General features: G+C 35.4%; 1 protein-coding gene across 1 annotated transcript in view; it reads right to left on the bottom strand.

The window, feature by feature from the left end:
• LOC128555971 (uncharacterized) overlaps positions 1–15,006 on the bottom strand; it is an 81,881-nt gene that overhangs the window by 38,866 nt on the left and 28,009 nt on the right. Inside the window, exon 3 of the mRNA XM_053539834.1 lies at positions 13,692–13,889. Coding sequence (XP_053395809.1) covers positions 13,692–13,889 — 198 coding nt within the window. The remainder of the gene's footprint in view (positions 1–13,691; positions 13,890–15,006) is intronic.

The raw sequence follows: 15,006 nt of genomic DNA, 5'->3' as shown, positions 1-15,006 counted from the left end.
AAACATTCTCAGTGGGATCAGTGGACGGTAAGGTTTGCAAGAAGATATGTGTGTGCTTGCGTGCGTTTGTGCGTGCGTATGCGTTTGGTTAAACGCCGTTACTAAACAATATTTCAGGTCAATCTCAACGTTTTTGAGTACCAGTATAATGCTATGAGCATCCGTATGAAATATATATATATATAGAGCCAGATCGATACTTTTTGTTGGGATGTGGAATAAATGTTTGATTACAGAGTTAGTAAAACTCATTTATAATGGACTGACAAGTTTTCTATTCTTTTCTTTATTTTAACAACTTACCATACGCCTACATTGAATGTATAATAAATGTTGAACTTCTTACGAACAATATTTTACTTGTATTATTAGATTTAAGATTCAGTAAGCACTCATAACAGAGAAATGGAAGATTTTTACGGTGGCTGACTTATACCATTTCATCAATTCGCCATGCGACCCTGTCGAGCGAAAACACGAGAATTAAAAAAAGTTAAACGCGGAGTGTTTAGCGAGCAAAAATTTGATAACATGTGCGGAGCGAAAACATGATTATGGGGATGGGGGGGTGGGGGGCGGGGGTGCTGGCGTTGAGTGAGATTCAAGATGTAAAGCGGCTGGGTGCCCAGGTGCCCACCAATGTTATGCCTTTCAAACCTCAACTCCTTGCTCGGAGCCCGCTGATCAGCCAGTTTTCGCTCGACTCCCCCCAACAATTTACTCATTAAATCTAAACTTTTGGTCTGCGATTTTCCATAGAGAAAATACTAGGAATAAGAAAGGGCAGGAGCGTGGATTGAAAACATGATAATTAGTGGGGGCGCTGAGCGAAAAGTCGATATTTACGTTATAAATCAGCGCCCATAATTAGCGGAAAGACGGAATGGCATATACCCTTACAGAAGCAAGCCTCTGTGGCGTACATGCTGCGTATTTGCTGTGTATATGCCGTGAACACAGTAGTACGCCAGAGGAGTACATTTTACATACACCGCATGCCGCGTACATGCCGTGTACTATTTCGACGAGTACACAGCATGTACGCAGGAGGTCACTAGTACACTTCAAGTACGCAGCACAGACTCTGAAAATTTAAGGAGTACACTGCATGTACGCAGGAGGGACTTGTACAAGAAAATAGTACACTGCATGTACACCGCAGATACTTTGAAATTTGTGCAGTACACTTCATATACGCGGGAAAGACTTGTACAATTTCTTTTGGCATTTATACTTAGTTTTTTTTTATAAGTTAAAGTCTGAAGTAAACTTCATATACGCGGGAGGGACTTCATGCAGGAAGGATTTGTACATTTTTTTTTTTTTTGGAAGCAAGAACTTGATTTCCGAGTAACTTTTATCTTAATAGCATAGAATAGTTCAGATTACCGGTATTCTGAACAATAAAATTTGCCAAACTATTTGCAATGTTCATTTGTGAAGCTTACATCTTAGTGATTTCTGAGCTGCACCTTGCATGCAGTGTAAAAATATATTCTTTTTCATTTTGAATTAATCCTGGAGCTTTCTAACTTGGATAATTGAAAAGCCTTATTTGAACTTCGTTGCATTACATTTTGTAATACATGAAATAATTACCAAGATAATGCCTCAACAGCGCCCGAATGAGAAGAATTAATAGCTCTCACTGTTATTTGAATACTCTTAAGCAAAACACCACTCTATCATGTTTTATAAAGGCTTTAATGCTCATTATGTTAACTCATTAAGGCCTCACCAAATTAAAAAGTTGTTTTATCGGATTTGCCGCTCGTATATTTTCAGAACGTTTTTGGCTAATTGCGCTTGCCCCATTGGAAAAAATCAATCCAAAATTTTTTGGTGCGCTACTTTTTACGGACGTAAAAGTGTATAAATGCTTATATAATTCCAGTCCTAGATTGTTCTCAGATGGATTTTAATCAAAATAAATAATACTACGCACACATCGTCTATAATAAATCATAACACTTATATTTAGTTGCATTAAAGTTGTTTCCCCTTGATGCAGTTACGCCATTTTCTTCAAATGTTTACCAAATTACATGCTACAAAAATTGATTTATTTCATTGAAAAGTGGATGGAGAAAAGCATACTAATTTATTTGATAACATCAATCTACATTATTTTGGTAAGGGTAAATACTTATTGATGCATGTCACTTATCTTTTTTCTGTTTTTTTCTGTCCAAATGATCAGCATTTGCATACGAAAGTTGGTGGGGTAAGGAATTTACATTATCACAGCAGTTTCGCCACAAGAGTACACAGCATGGAGTACACAGCATGTACCCCGCAGGACTCGGGCCAGGAGTACACAGCATGTACGCCGCAGGAGTACACAGCATGTACGCCGCAGGAGTACACAGCATGTACGCCGCAGGGGTAGTACACCGCAGGCTCATTTGCATGTGAAAAGTGTATGTGCCGCGTACATGCTGCGTACTATTTCTCGCATACTAAATTCCTCCAGCGTACATCCTGTGTACTATGTAGTCCACAGCATGTACGCAGCAAGTAGTACGCGGCAGAGCTCATTTGCATGTCAAAAGTGTACTACAAACGTACTATCGGTGTATGTGCGGTGTATATCCTGCGTACTATTGATTTCAGTACACATCATGTACGCATCATATACGCTGTATGTACACAGCAAGAGTACGCAGCAGGCCTTTTTCTTCTGTAAGGGATATCAGCCATTGAAGAATTTTGCTAAAATGTCTGTTAGGTTCAAAAGACGCTCATATTTTAATATCTTATTAATTCAAGGAATTTATCAATTAATGAGTTCTTGTTTGGCTCTCTCATGAATTGATGTGAGTCATTCCGATTTAATAGCAGACATGAGACGTGATGACTAGTTCCATTAACTACTGTTTAATCCAACATCAGACTGTTCTTGGTGGTGTTATCTCTACCACACATAACTAACCGGTCCGATTCATCTTTTTTCCGTTGTAGTTGCCTTAGAGCTGACGATTTCTCCACATTTCTGAAGACCTTTCTCTAGCTGTACTTAGTGAGCGTCAAAAAAATACACACCTGTGCCATGTGAGTGCCGTTTTGAAACCCCTTACCATCTTTAAACATGAGTAATTCTTTAAATATAACAAATTAAGTCTTGGAACTGGAACTGGTTATTGTAGGAAGATATGACTATACGATACTGTATCAAAAATGAATACATTTGGAGTATTTTACGTGTTTTTTTGACATTTGACATTTTTGAGTCAAACTTTCATGTTTAACTTGCCGTAGTTTGTTTATTTCAAGATGAAATGTTGTGACACTCACAGAACATAGTCATCAATTATTCACCAGGGCGCAGATATCTTTCATTTTACAAAATTTTTTGAATTACCGGAGATACAATAAGAAATACTTACACCACCGCTCCTCCAAAATCGCTTATCGAGTGCTGTATGTGTGAGTGCCACCTGTACTTGGGAGCGCCGGTACCAGGGTGTGATGATATCCTTAGGACAACAGGCTCATTTTTATGCAGTCTTGCAAAGCATACATAAAGTTTTTGACATAAAAATGACGTCAAGACAAGTTTCAGCTTTTTCCGGAAGTAAAGAAAACGAGTGTAAACAGGCTAAACTTGAAAACAAAAGTCGCATTTGCATTGGTCTATAGTCAGGGACCACACGCAGGGGTCACCCTGTCTAAATGTACATGCATGGACGTTATGGCAGCAGATAGGATATAATCTTTCTTGCTATACTTTATATGACTTTATATAACAAGAGATCACAGAGTGATCTTGGCGCCCACCAATGTGCCATTATTGAGGGTTCCAAATTTCAAGACTTATTGACTAGCTCAAGGTCAAATTTCATTTCCGTACACAACACTGTGCATGTGGTCCAAATTCGAAAGCTGTAGCTTAAGAAATGTGAAAGTAGGTCAATTTCAAGGACAAAGTTCTTTGTACACAAAACTATGCATGTGCATCAAGTTTGAAGACTGTAGCTTGAGAAGTCTGAAAGTAGGTCACTAGGTAAATCTTAAGGTCAAAGTTTAATTCGGTATACAAAACTATGCAAGTGGTCCAAATTTGAAGGCTGTAGCTTGAGAAATGTGTAAGAAGGTCACTAGGTCAAAATCAAGGTCAAATTTCATTTCAGAACAAAAATCTATGCATGTGGTCCAAATTTGAAGCCAGTACCTTCAAAAATGTGAAATAGGTCAAAGTCAAGGTCAAAGTTTGTTTCGGTACACAATCCTATGCATGTGCGGTATGTCTAAACACCGAACATGAGTCATGTCCGCGGACATGACTGGTAAATACCGAACATGAGCGATAACGATTTTATTAAAGCAATTTATTATGTTTTTGTGATCTAAATTGATTATATATGCTGAAAAACTAGTGCCTGCAAAAAATAATTAAAATTAAACCATATTTATGCTTTTATTTTTTATTAAAAAGGAAACTGCCGATCTGGCTCATGTCCGTGAACAGACTGGTAAATACCAAACATGAGCGATTATTGTTTTATTTAAGCAGTTTTTCATGTTTTCTTTATTTAGACTAATTATTAATGCTAAAACACTAATGCAAACCAAAAATAATTGAAATTAAACCATATATATGATTTTATTTTTTATAAAAAATAAAACTAACGATCTGACACATGTCCGTGTACAGACCAGTAAATACCAAACATGAGCGATTATTTTTTTATTTAAGCAGTTTTTCATGTTTTCTTTATTTAGACTAATTATTAATGCTAAAATACTAATGCATACAAAAAATAGTTGAAATTAAACCAGATATATGCTTTTATTTTTTATAAAAAATAAAACTGCCGATCTGGCTCATGTCCGTGTACAGACCAGTAAATACCAAACATGAGCGATTATTTTTTTATTTAAGCAGTATTTCATGTTTTCTTTATTTAGACTAATTATTAATGCTAAAATACTAATGCAAACCAAAAATATTTAAAATCCAAACATAATTATGGTTTTAATTTATATAAAATAGAAAACTGAGAATCTGATTCATGTCCGTGAACAGATCGGTAAATACCAAACATGAGTGATATTTTTTTCTATTAAACTGACGATCTGACACATGTCCGTGTACAGACTAGTAAATTCCAAACATGAGCGATTATTATTTTATTTAAACTGTTTTTCATGTTTTCTTTACTTAGATTAGGTAGTGTTTTAATATATATATATATATAATAGAAAACTGACGATCTGGCTCATGTTCGTGACTGGTAAATACCAAATATGAGCGATTACTACTAAACTAAAGCAATACTTTATATGTTTGTGAAATGATTATAAAGAATAAGAAACAAATACAAACCCAAAATGTACAACATGTAGCATTTTTTATGGCAATTACTGGTGATTTGAATTGAATAATTATGCTGAAATACTAGTGCATGCCATTTTTCATGTAGGGATATTAAATTAATTAATTAATACGGCTTTCAGTTTATAGGAAATAGAGAACTTATCTAAACTATAAAACTTGCTATATTTTCAGTGTTCACAGACATGACCCGTTTACTGAAATGAAAACACCGTACATGACATGAGTAAGTATGACCAGCCGCTGGTTTCACACATTGAAAATGTAGGACTTCTCATTTCAAATTAATACTGATTAATGAATTATACTGCGAAGTAGATTTTTCTACGGAAGTATCGGCTTGATATTTACATCAAATTCTAAATGAAATATTGTGTTTAATCCAATAACCCGTGTAACTGCTAGTGCTAATTGGATTATAACACCTTTCGAAATTTCTTAATCAGACACATGCCGTCCGTGTTTGAGGTCAAATTTGTTACCGGTAATCATTTTTGATAGCGCTGATTGGATTATAAAATATATTTTAATTGCAGTTGATTGAGAAACTAATTCCCTAGCGGTTAACTTTGAATAAAAATAGTGACAAGCGGCTCATTTGATGTAATTTTTCACATTACGTTGGTTTGTTTTTAAGTAATATATAATTGCAATCGCTCAATTAAATGGTAAGTATATATTTCGTCTTCGTTATGAATTTGCCTTCCAATTCTGGAAATGATAGATCATTCTTTCAAAATGCCTAAATATCCTTGTTATGTGTGTTCGGATAATTGTGATGACTTCTGTATCTACTGTGAGGTAAGTTAATTAGTTTTTTGTTGTTGTTTTTTTAATTGTGATTTTTGAAATTCAAACCATATTTCAGCACAGGCTTCTACCGGTGTTAAAATCACAAGTGATCGAGCCGTGTAATAAAGGCAAAATAGAACGCGGTTGGACTAACAACAATTGCGAGTCCGCAAATCACATTTTGAAGTCCGCCACAGGCTGGAAGCAGACAGACCTTCCCAAATTTATTAACTTATTTAATGACATTGTGAAGGGAGAAAACATAGAGAGATGCCGTGCGATATGCGGTAGAGGGGACTTCAGACTTCACGATACATTTACGCATCACCAAACAGATATAGACAAATGGTCAAACATGTCCGAAGAAACTAGGAGCAACAGGGAGAAAAAGTTTCTCTCGGACAAAGGAAGGTCTCATCCGAACATGGTGACATCAACAAATGGAAACCGGACAGTACTGAACACTCCTAATGCGGGGAAGAAGCCAAACCAAACAAAACGAAAAAGATCAGAAAGGTCCCGTACACCGTCAGCAAAGCGAGTGTTCCCTTACAGAAGAAAAAGGCCTGCTGCGTACTCTTGCTGTGTACATACAGCGTATATGATGCGTACATGATGTGTACTGAAATCAATAGTACGCAGGATATACACCGCACATACACCGATAGTACGTTTGTAGTACACTTTTGACATGCAAATGAGCTCTGCCGCGTACTACTTGCTGCGTACATGCTGTGGACTACATAGTACACAGGATGTACGCTGGAGGAATTTAGTATGCGAGAAATAGTACGCAGCATGTACGCGGCACATACACTTTTCACATGCAAATGAGCCTGCGGTGTACTACCCCTGCGGCGTACATGCTGTGTACTCCTGCGGCGTACATGCTGTGTACTCCTGCGGCGTACATGCTGTGTACTCCTGGCCCGAGTCCTGCGGCGTACATGCTGTGTACTCCTGCTGCATACATGCTGTGTACTCTTGTGGCGAAACTGCTGTGATAATGTAAATTCCTTACCCCACCAACTTTCGTATGCAAATGCTGATCATTTGGACAGAAAAAAACAGAAAAAAGATAAGTGACATGCATCAATAAGTATTTACCCTTACCAAAATAATGTAGATTGATGTTATCAAATAAATTAGTATGCTTTTCTCCATCCACTTTTCAATGAAATAAATCAATTTTTGTAGCATGTAATTTGGTAAACATTTGAAGAAAATGGCGTAACTGCATCAAGGGGAAACAACTTTAATGCAACTAAATATAAGTGTTATGATTTATTATAGACGATGTGTGCGTAGTATTATTTATTTTGATTAAAATCCATCTGAGAACAATCTAGGACTGGAATTATATAAGCATTTATACACTTTTACGTCCGTAAAAAGTAGCGCACCAAAAAATTTTGGATTGATTTTTTCCAATGGGGCAAGCGCAATTAGCCAAAAACGTTCTGAAAATATACGAGCGGCAAATCCGATAAACAACTTTTTAATTTGGTGAGGCCTTAATGAGTTAACATAATGAGCATTAAAGCCTTTATAAAACATGATAGAGTGGTGTTTTGCTTAAGAGTATTCAAATAACAGTGAGAGCTATTAATTCTTCTCATTCGGGCGCTGTTGAGGCATTATCTTGGTAATTATTTCATGTATTACAAAATGTAATGCAACGAAGTTCAAATAAGGCTTTTCAATTATCCAAGTTAGAAAGCTCCAGATTAATTCAAAATGAAAAAGAATATATTTTTACACTGCATGCAAGGTGCAGCTCAGAAATCACTAAGATGTAAGCTTCACAAATGAACATTGCAAATAGTTTGGCAAATTTTTATTGTTCAGAATACCGGTAATCTGAACTATTCTATGCTATTAAGATAAAAGTTACTCGGAAATCAAGTTCTTGCTTCCAAAAAAAAAAAAAATGTACAAATCCTTCCTGCATGAAGTCCCTCCCGCGTATATGAAGTTTACTTCAGACTTTAACTTATAAAAAAAAACTAAGTATAAATGCCAAAAGAAATTGTACAAGTCTTTCCCGCGTATATGAAGTGTACTGCACAAATTTCAAAGTATCTGCGGTGTACATGCAGTGTACTATTTTCTTGTACAAGTCCCTCCTGCGTACATGCAGTGTACTCCTTAAATTTTCAGAGTCTGTGCTGCGTACTTGAAGTGTACTAGTGACCTCCTGCGTACATGCTGTGTACTCGTCGAAATAGTACACGGCATGTACGCGGCATGCGGTGTATGTAAAATGTACTCCTCTGGCGTACTACTGTGTTCACGGCATATACACAGCAAATACGCAGCATGTACGCCACAGAGGCTTGCTTCTGTAAGGGTTGTTAGCCTAAAAATGTACCACAAAAACAAAATAGTATGTTATTGCTCATGTTTGGTATTTACTATATTTACAAGTCATGTTCGTTGGCATAAAACATGTAAATACATTGTACATTGTTAAAGAGTTTTTACCATAAAAACAAAATAGTATGTTATATCTCATGTTTGGTATTTGCTACATTTACAAGTCATGTTTGGTATTTACAAGTCATGTTCGTTGGCTGGCATAAACAGATTGTTGTTAACTTAAAAAATGTAAATACATTGTACATTGTTAATCAGTTTCAACCACAAAAACAAAATAGTATGTTATTGCTCATGTTTGGTATTTACAATATTTACAAATCATGTTCGTTGTCATATACAAAGTGTTGTTAACTTAAAAAATATAAATACATTGTACATTGTTAATGAATTTCTACAACAAAACAAAATAGTATGTTATATCTCATATTTGGTATTTACAATATTTACAAGTCGTGTTTGGTATTTACAATATTTACAAGTCATGTTCGTTGGCATAAACAAAATAGTATGTTATATCCCATGTTTGGTATTTGCTACATTTACAAGTCAACAGATTGTTGTTAAATTAAAAAATGTAAATACATTGTACATCAGTTTCTACCACAAAAACAAAATAGTATGTTATATCTCATGTTTGGTATTTGCTATATTTACAAGTCATGTTTGGTATTTACTATATTCACAAGTCATGTTTGGTATTTACACGTCATGTTAGTCAGCATAACCAGAGTGTTGTTAGCTTAAAAATGTAAATACACTGTACATTGTTGAAATATGAAATATGTTTACAAGTTAAAAAAAACTAAAAAAATGAAAAAAAAATGAAAAAAAAAAAAAAAAAAAAAATGAAAAAGAAAAGAAAAAAAAAGAAAGAAAAAAAAATTAAAAAAAAAAAAGAAGAAAAAAAAAATTAATACGGGCCATGGTGAGAGTTCCTCCTCGTGGTGTGGCCTGGATATTACATTTTGCATTGTATTTCGTACATGAAAGAAATAAATGTAAAATGTAATAACTGAACGCTCTCATAATACATTCTGTCTGGCTGTTAAACCTGTTTTTTTTCCCGTATATCTCTGTCTTTACACGGCAACCTGCAATAATCCTATAGAAAATGTGTGCAGAAATCTTTATTAATAAGTAAATTAATTGCAGACAAAAACAATACATTAATCATCGGTGGTCTTGAATCTAATATCTTAATATCTTTTATCATTATTATTTAATAGCGCTTTTTGCTCATGTTCGGTATTTACAAGTCAGTTCACGAACATGAATCATATTCGTTGGCATAAATCAGATAGCCTATACTGTATTCTATATACCTTAATATGATTGAATTTAATACATTTTTGGCATGTACACGTTTTTTAATATTAATAATCATTTTAAACCAAAAACAAATAATATATTGCTTTAACAGAAAAAATATCACTCATGTTTGGTATTTACCAGTCTGTTCACGGACATGAATCAGATTCTCAGTTTTCTATTTTATATAAATTAAAACCATAATTATGATTGGATTTTAAGTATTTTTGGTTTGCATTAGTGTTTTAGCATAAATAATTACTCTAAATAAAGAAAACATGAAATACTGCTTAAATAAAACAATAATCGCTCATGTTTGGTATTTACCAGTCTGTTCACGGACATGAGCCAGATCGGCAGTTTTCTTTTTTATAAAAAATAAAAGCATAAATATGGTTTAATTTTAATTATTTTTTGCATGCACTAGTTTTTCAGCATATATAATCAATTTAGATCACAAAAACATAATAAATTGCTTTAATAAAATAATTATCGCTCATGTTCGGTATTTACCAGTCATGTCCGCGGACATGACTCATGTTCGGTATTTAGACATACCCATGCATGTGGTCTAAATTTGAAGCCTGTAGCTACAGAAATGTGAAAGTAAGTCATTAGGTCAATCTTAAGGTCAAAGTTCATTTCGGTATACAAAACTATGCAAGTGGTCCAAATTTGAAGGCTGTAGCTTGAGAAATGTGTAAGTAGGTCACTAGGTCAAAACAGAGGTCGCGAAAGCCGTCGGACCGTCGGACATTTCCGGTAAATTTTGATCCGGTCCGGCATGATATATCAAGTTCACAAGACCGAGTGTCCGATAAAAATTGCAGGTCAATATGATAAAATAAGAAGAAAGTCCTCCACGATTTCGCGAAAGTTCGACTTTCATAATTAAATTGTAAAATGGAATCCCGAGAAATTGATGTCAAACTATATTTTAGTAAGCGCTTGTTTCATTGGTACTTAAAATAGAAACAGTGGAAACCCCTAACGACGTCACGACAATTCTAAGAACGCGCGTTATCATTGGATGCGTACTAATCGTGGATGGTACTCGATTTATGTACGCGGGAACCAGACGGGAATTTCCAGAAATTCCGAGGTCATCTTTCTCTTTATATGTCAACATCAACGTGCCTCGGTGCAAACAATAGACTTGTGGGGTAAAAAACAGCGATGATATAGCAAATGAATATGAATAAAATCTGTAAAATTACTAAAAGATCCTTTGGAAGCAAAGAATGCAACCAAGAAGAATAACAACAGACTCGTTTTGACTGAGTCTGTTCGCGAGAGGTAATGAAATGGGGCCAATGAAATGTGCAAAATCTCTCACGCCCCCTAGCAACGGCTTAAGCGGGACTCTAGATCTATTACACATATGTTGAATGGACTCCATGGTCCCAAAGGACCAGAAAATATAACAACACTGAATCCAAGTACAGGGACTTTTTACAGCCTGAAAACTTAATGTCTGAAATCTGTTTCAATTAATAAGTGGAAATAAACTTTAAGGATGTAATTTGTGTAATGCTGTCTATATAGACTATGTATAAATACCAGTTTTAAAGATCAGATATCAAATTTATTAAAAAAAAAATCGGTCTGGTAAAATATTATCCGGTCCTGTAAAAAAATCATGTTTACCAGACCGACTGTCCTGTGAATTTTCAGGGTCTTTCGTGAACACTGTCAAAATCAAGGTCAAATTTCACTTCAGAACACAAATCTATGCATGTGGTCCAAATTTGAAGCCTGTACCTTCAAAAATGTGAAAGTAGGTCACTAGGTCAATGTGAAGGTCAAAGTTTGTTTCGGTACACAATCCTATGCATGTGGTCTAAATTTGAAGCCTGTAGCTACAGAAATGTGAAAGTAAGTCATTAGGTCAATCTTAAGGTCAAAGTTCATTTCGGTATACAAAACTATGCAAGTGGTCCAAATTTGAAGGCTGTAGCTTGAGAAATGTGTAAGTAGGTCACTAGGTCAAAATCAAGGTCAAATTTCACTTCAGAACAAAAATCTATGTATGTGGTCCAAATTTGAAGCCAGTACCTTCAAAAATGTGAAATAGGTCAATTGGTCAAAGTCAAGGTCAAAGTTTGTTTCGGTACACAATCCTATGCATGTGGTCTAAATTTGAAGCCTGTAGCTACAGAAATGTGAAAGTAAGTCATTAGGTCAATCTTAAGGTCAAAGTTCATTTCGGTATACAAAACTATGCAAGTGGTCCAAATTTGAAGGCTGTAGCTTGAGAAATGTGTAAGTAGGTCACTAGGTCAGAATCAAGGTCAAATTTCACTTCAGAACACAAATCTATGCATGTGGTCCAAATTTGAAGCCTGTACCTTCAAAAATGTGAAAGTAGGTCACTAGGTCAATGTGAAGGTCAAAGTTTGTTTCGGTACACAATCCTATGCATGTGGTCTAAATTTGAAGCCTGTAGCTACAGAAATGTGAAAGTAGATCACTAGGTCAATCTTAAGGTCAAAGTTCATTTCGGTACACAAAACTATGCAAGTGGTCCAAATTTGAAGGCTGTAGCTTGAGAAATGAATGTAAAAGTAGGTCACTAGGTCAAAATCAAGGTCAAATTTTATTTTGGAATACAAAACTATGCATGTGGTCCAAATTTGAAGCCTGTACCTTCAGAAATGTGAAAGGAGGTCACTAGGTCAATGTGAAGGTCAAAGTTTTTTTCGGCACACAAAACTATGCAAGTGGTCCAAATTTGAAGGCTGTAGCTTGAGAAATGTGAAAGTAGGTCACTAGGTCAAAATCAATGTCAAATTTCATTTTGAAACATGGAACTATGCATATGGTCCAAATTTGACGCGTGTACCTTCAAAAATGTGAAAGTAGGTCACTAGGTCAAAATCAAGGCCAAAGTTTTTTCCAGTGCACAAAACTATGCATGTGATCCAAATTTGAAGGCTGTAGCTACAGAAATATGAAAGTAGGTCACTAGGTCAAAATCAAAGTCAACTCATGTCAAGGTTCATCTTGCCACTCAAAAATATACATGTGGTCCAAATTTGAATGTTGTAGTTATTGACAAGAACATTTTAAAAGCTTTTCCCTATATACGTCTATATGAACCATGTGACCCCCGGGGCGGGGCCATATTTGACCCTAGGGGGATGATTTAAACTAACTTGGTAGAGAACCACTAGATGATGCTACATTTAAAGTATCAAAGCCCTAGGCTTTGTGGTTTGGACAAGAAGTTTTTCCCTATATAAGTCTATGCAAACCATATGACCCCCAGGGAGGGGCCATATTTGACCCTAGGGGTATAATTTGAACAATCTTAGTTGAAGACCACTAGATGATGTCACATACAAAATTCAAATAAAACTTAAGATACAGATTACAGAAGTATTTAAGAGTTGCTACCAGCTGAAAAACCTAAGCAGGAGGCACAAACTGATTTGATAAGAAATGTACTAGCAAAACTAAATGGTATTTAAGAGTTGTATATTTAACTACCCAGCCTTTAATAGATGTTTTTTAAAATGCAAAATATCATAACTTTGTCAAAGTCTGACCTTGATTTTCTTAAAGTAATATATTGACCTTGACCTTAAAGCTACAGTCAAAGGACATCATCTGATTTCAATATGGTTTCTTGCCAACATCCACAACATAGACATCTATAGCAAGGGGTCTCACTGGTGCAAAACGTCTGTGCAATTATCATAATGCATATAAATGCATGTCAATTTTTTTTTAAACAAAGACACTATAAGCTGAATGCATCTATTCACACTACTACATATACATATTAACTTAAATTAATAAGAACTCACTGAATATGTGTTTGATGTAAAAAATGTCTATAATATTATCACTTCTTGATGTTTTAAATTATACATACCATTAGTGAAATATCTAAGTACAGATCCATATGCTTCAGCTTGGTTTCTATCGAATCCTTCGTCAATGAAAGATTTGGTGCACTTGTCTTTTTTCTTATCATAGTCTTCAACTATGGATTTCAGTTTCTGTATCAGCTCCCTGTTTCTCCCAATGGCAACATCATCCATTTCCACACAAGCACCTCCATTTCTTATGCCTGTAATTAAGTTAGAACATAAATAACAAGAACAGTCACTGTGAGTGATATATATGTCCCAAAATGGCTTTGCCACAAAAGCCTGCTTGAATGCTAGCAGTAAAATTAACACAAAATGTGTGAAAACTGTCCTTATGGAATGAAGCATTCTTCAGTAATCAACTGGAAACAGATTTGCATCTCAAGATAACCAACACCTGACCTTGACCTACACATCTTAGAATCAATTATCATCATAGGCAGGTCACAATCAACCTGACTAAAAATTTGATGTTTGAGGTTCCTGAGCTGAAATGATCAGACACCAATTTTCAGCTCATGGCCATCAGGAACTTGACCTTCGGGCATCAACCTCAAAACTGATAGGGGTCATTTGCCAGTCATAACTAATGCACCTATGAAGTTAGAGGTTACCGTGCTGAAACGTTCTTGGGATATTGGTCGGAAAAACAATCTTCAGCTCCAGGTCACCATGACCTTAACTTCAAGCAACAAACCTTAAAATAGATTGGGGTCATTTGCCGTCTTGACAAACATGTCCATGAAATTTGAGGTTTCTGAGATGAAGTGTTTAAAAACCATTTTCCAGCTCAAGGTCATCATAACCTTGACCTTTGTGCAACCAACCACATAATAAACAGACGTCATATGCCAGTTTAGAAAACCTGCCTACCAAGTTCGAGGTTCCTAGACTGAAACATTCTCCAGAACTTTACAAATCAGAAACCGAGGGGATGGACAGACAAATAGTCTGATAAGTACATGTACATGCCATCCTTCAAGCTTGGGCATAAAAATGAAAACAATCGGATTTTTTTTAAATAATCCAAACATGTATAGTTTTGTAGCAGCCATAAGAATGATTAATGAGGCCAAAATTAATAATATGTTTGTTTGCAGTCTTCCTACCTACCAGCTTAAAATGCTGCGCCCCAAAAGTTTTTATTGGACAATGCTAGTCAATATTTTTTTTAAGTTGCGATATGACAAGTGCCACATATATTTCCAGTAAGGAAAACAATAAATATCAAGAGAGCCACACTGTCACAAAATACGCCCGTCATCGAACTTGGCCTAATTCAAGGGCCATAATCCAAGAGTGCCTGGGGCGATTTGT

The sequence above is a fragment of the Mercenaria mercenaria genome, chromosome 3, assembly GCF_021730395.1.
Source record: "Mercenaria mercenaria strain notata chromosome 3, MADL_Memer_1, whole genome shotgun sequence".
In the NCBI taxonomy this organism is placed as follows: Eukaryota; Metazoa; Mollusca; class Bivalvia; order Venerida; family Veneridae; genus Mercenaria; species Mercenaria mercenaria.
This window is presented reverse-complemented; position numbering and strand designations above follow the sequence as displayed.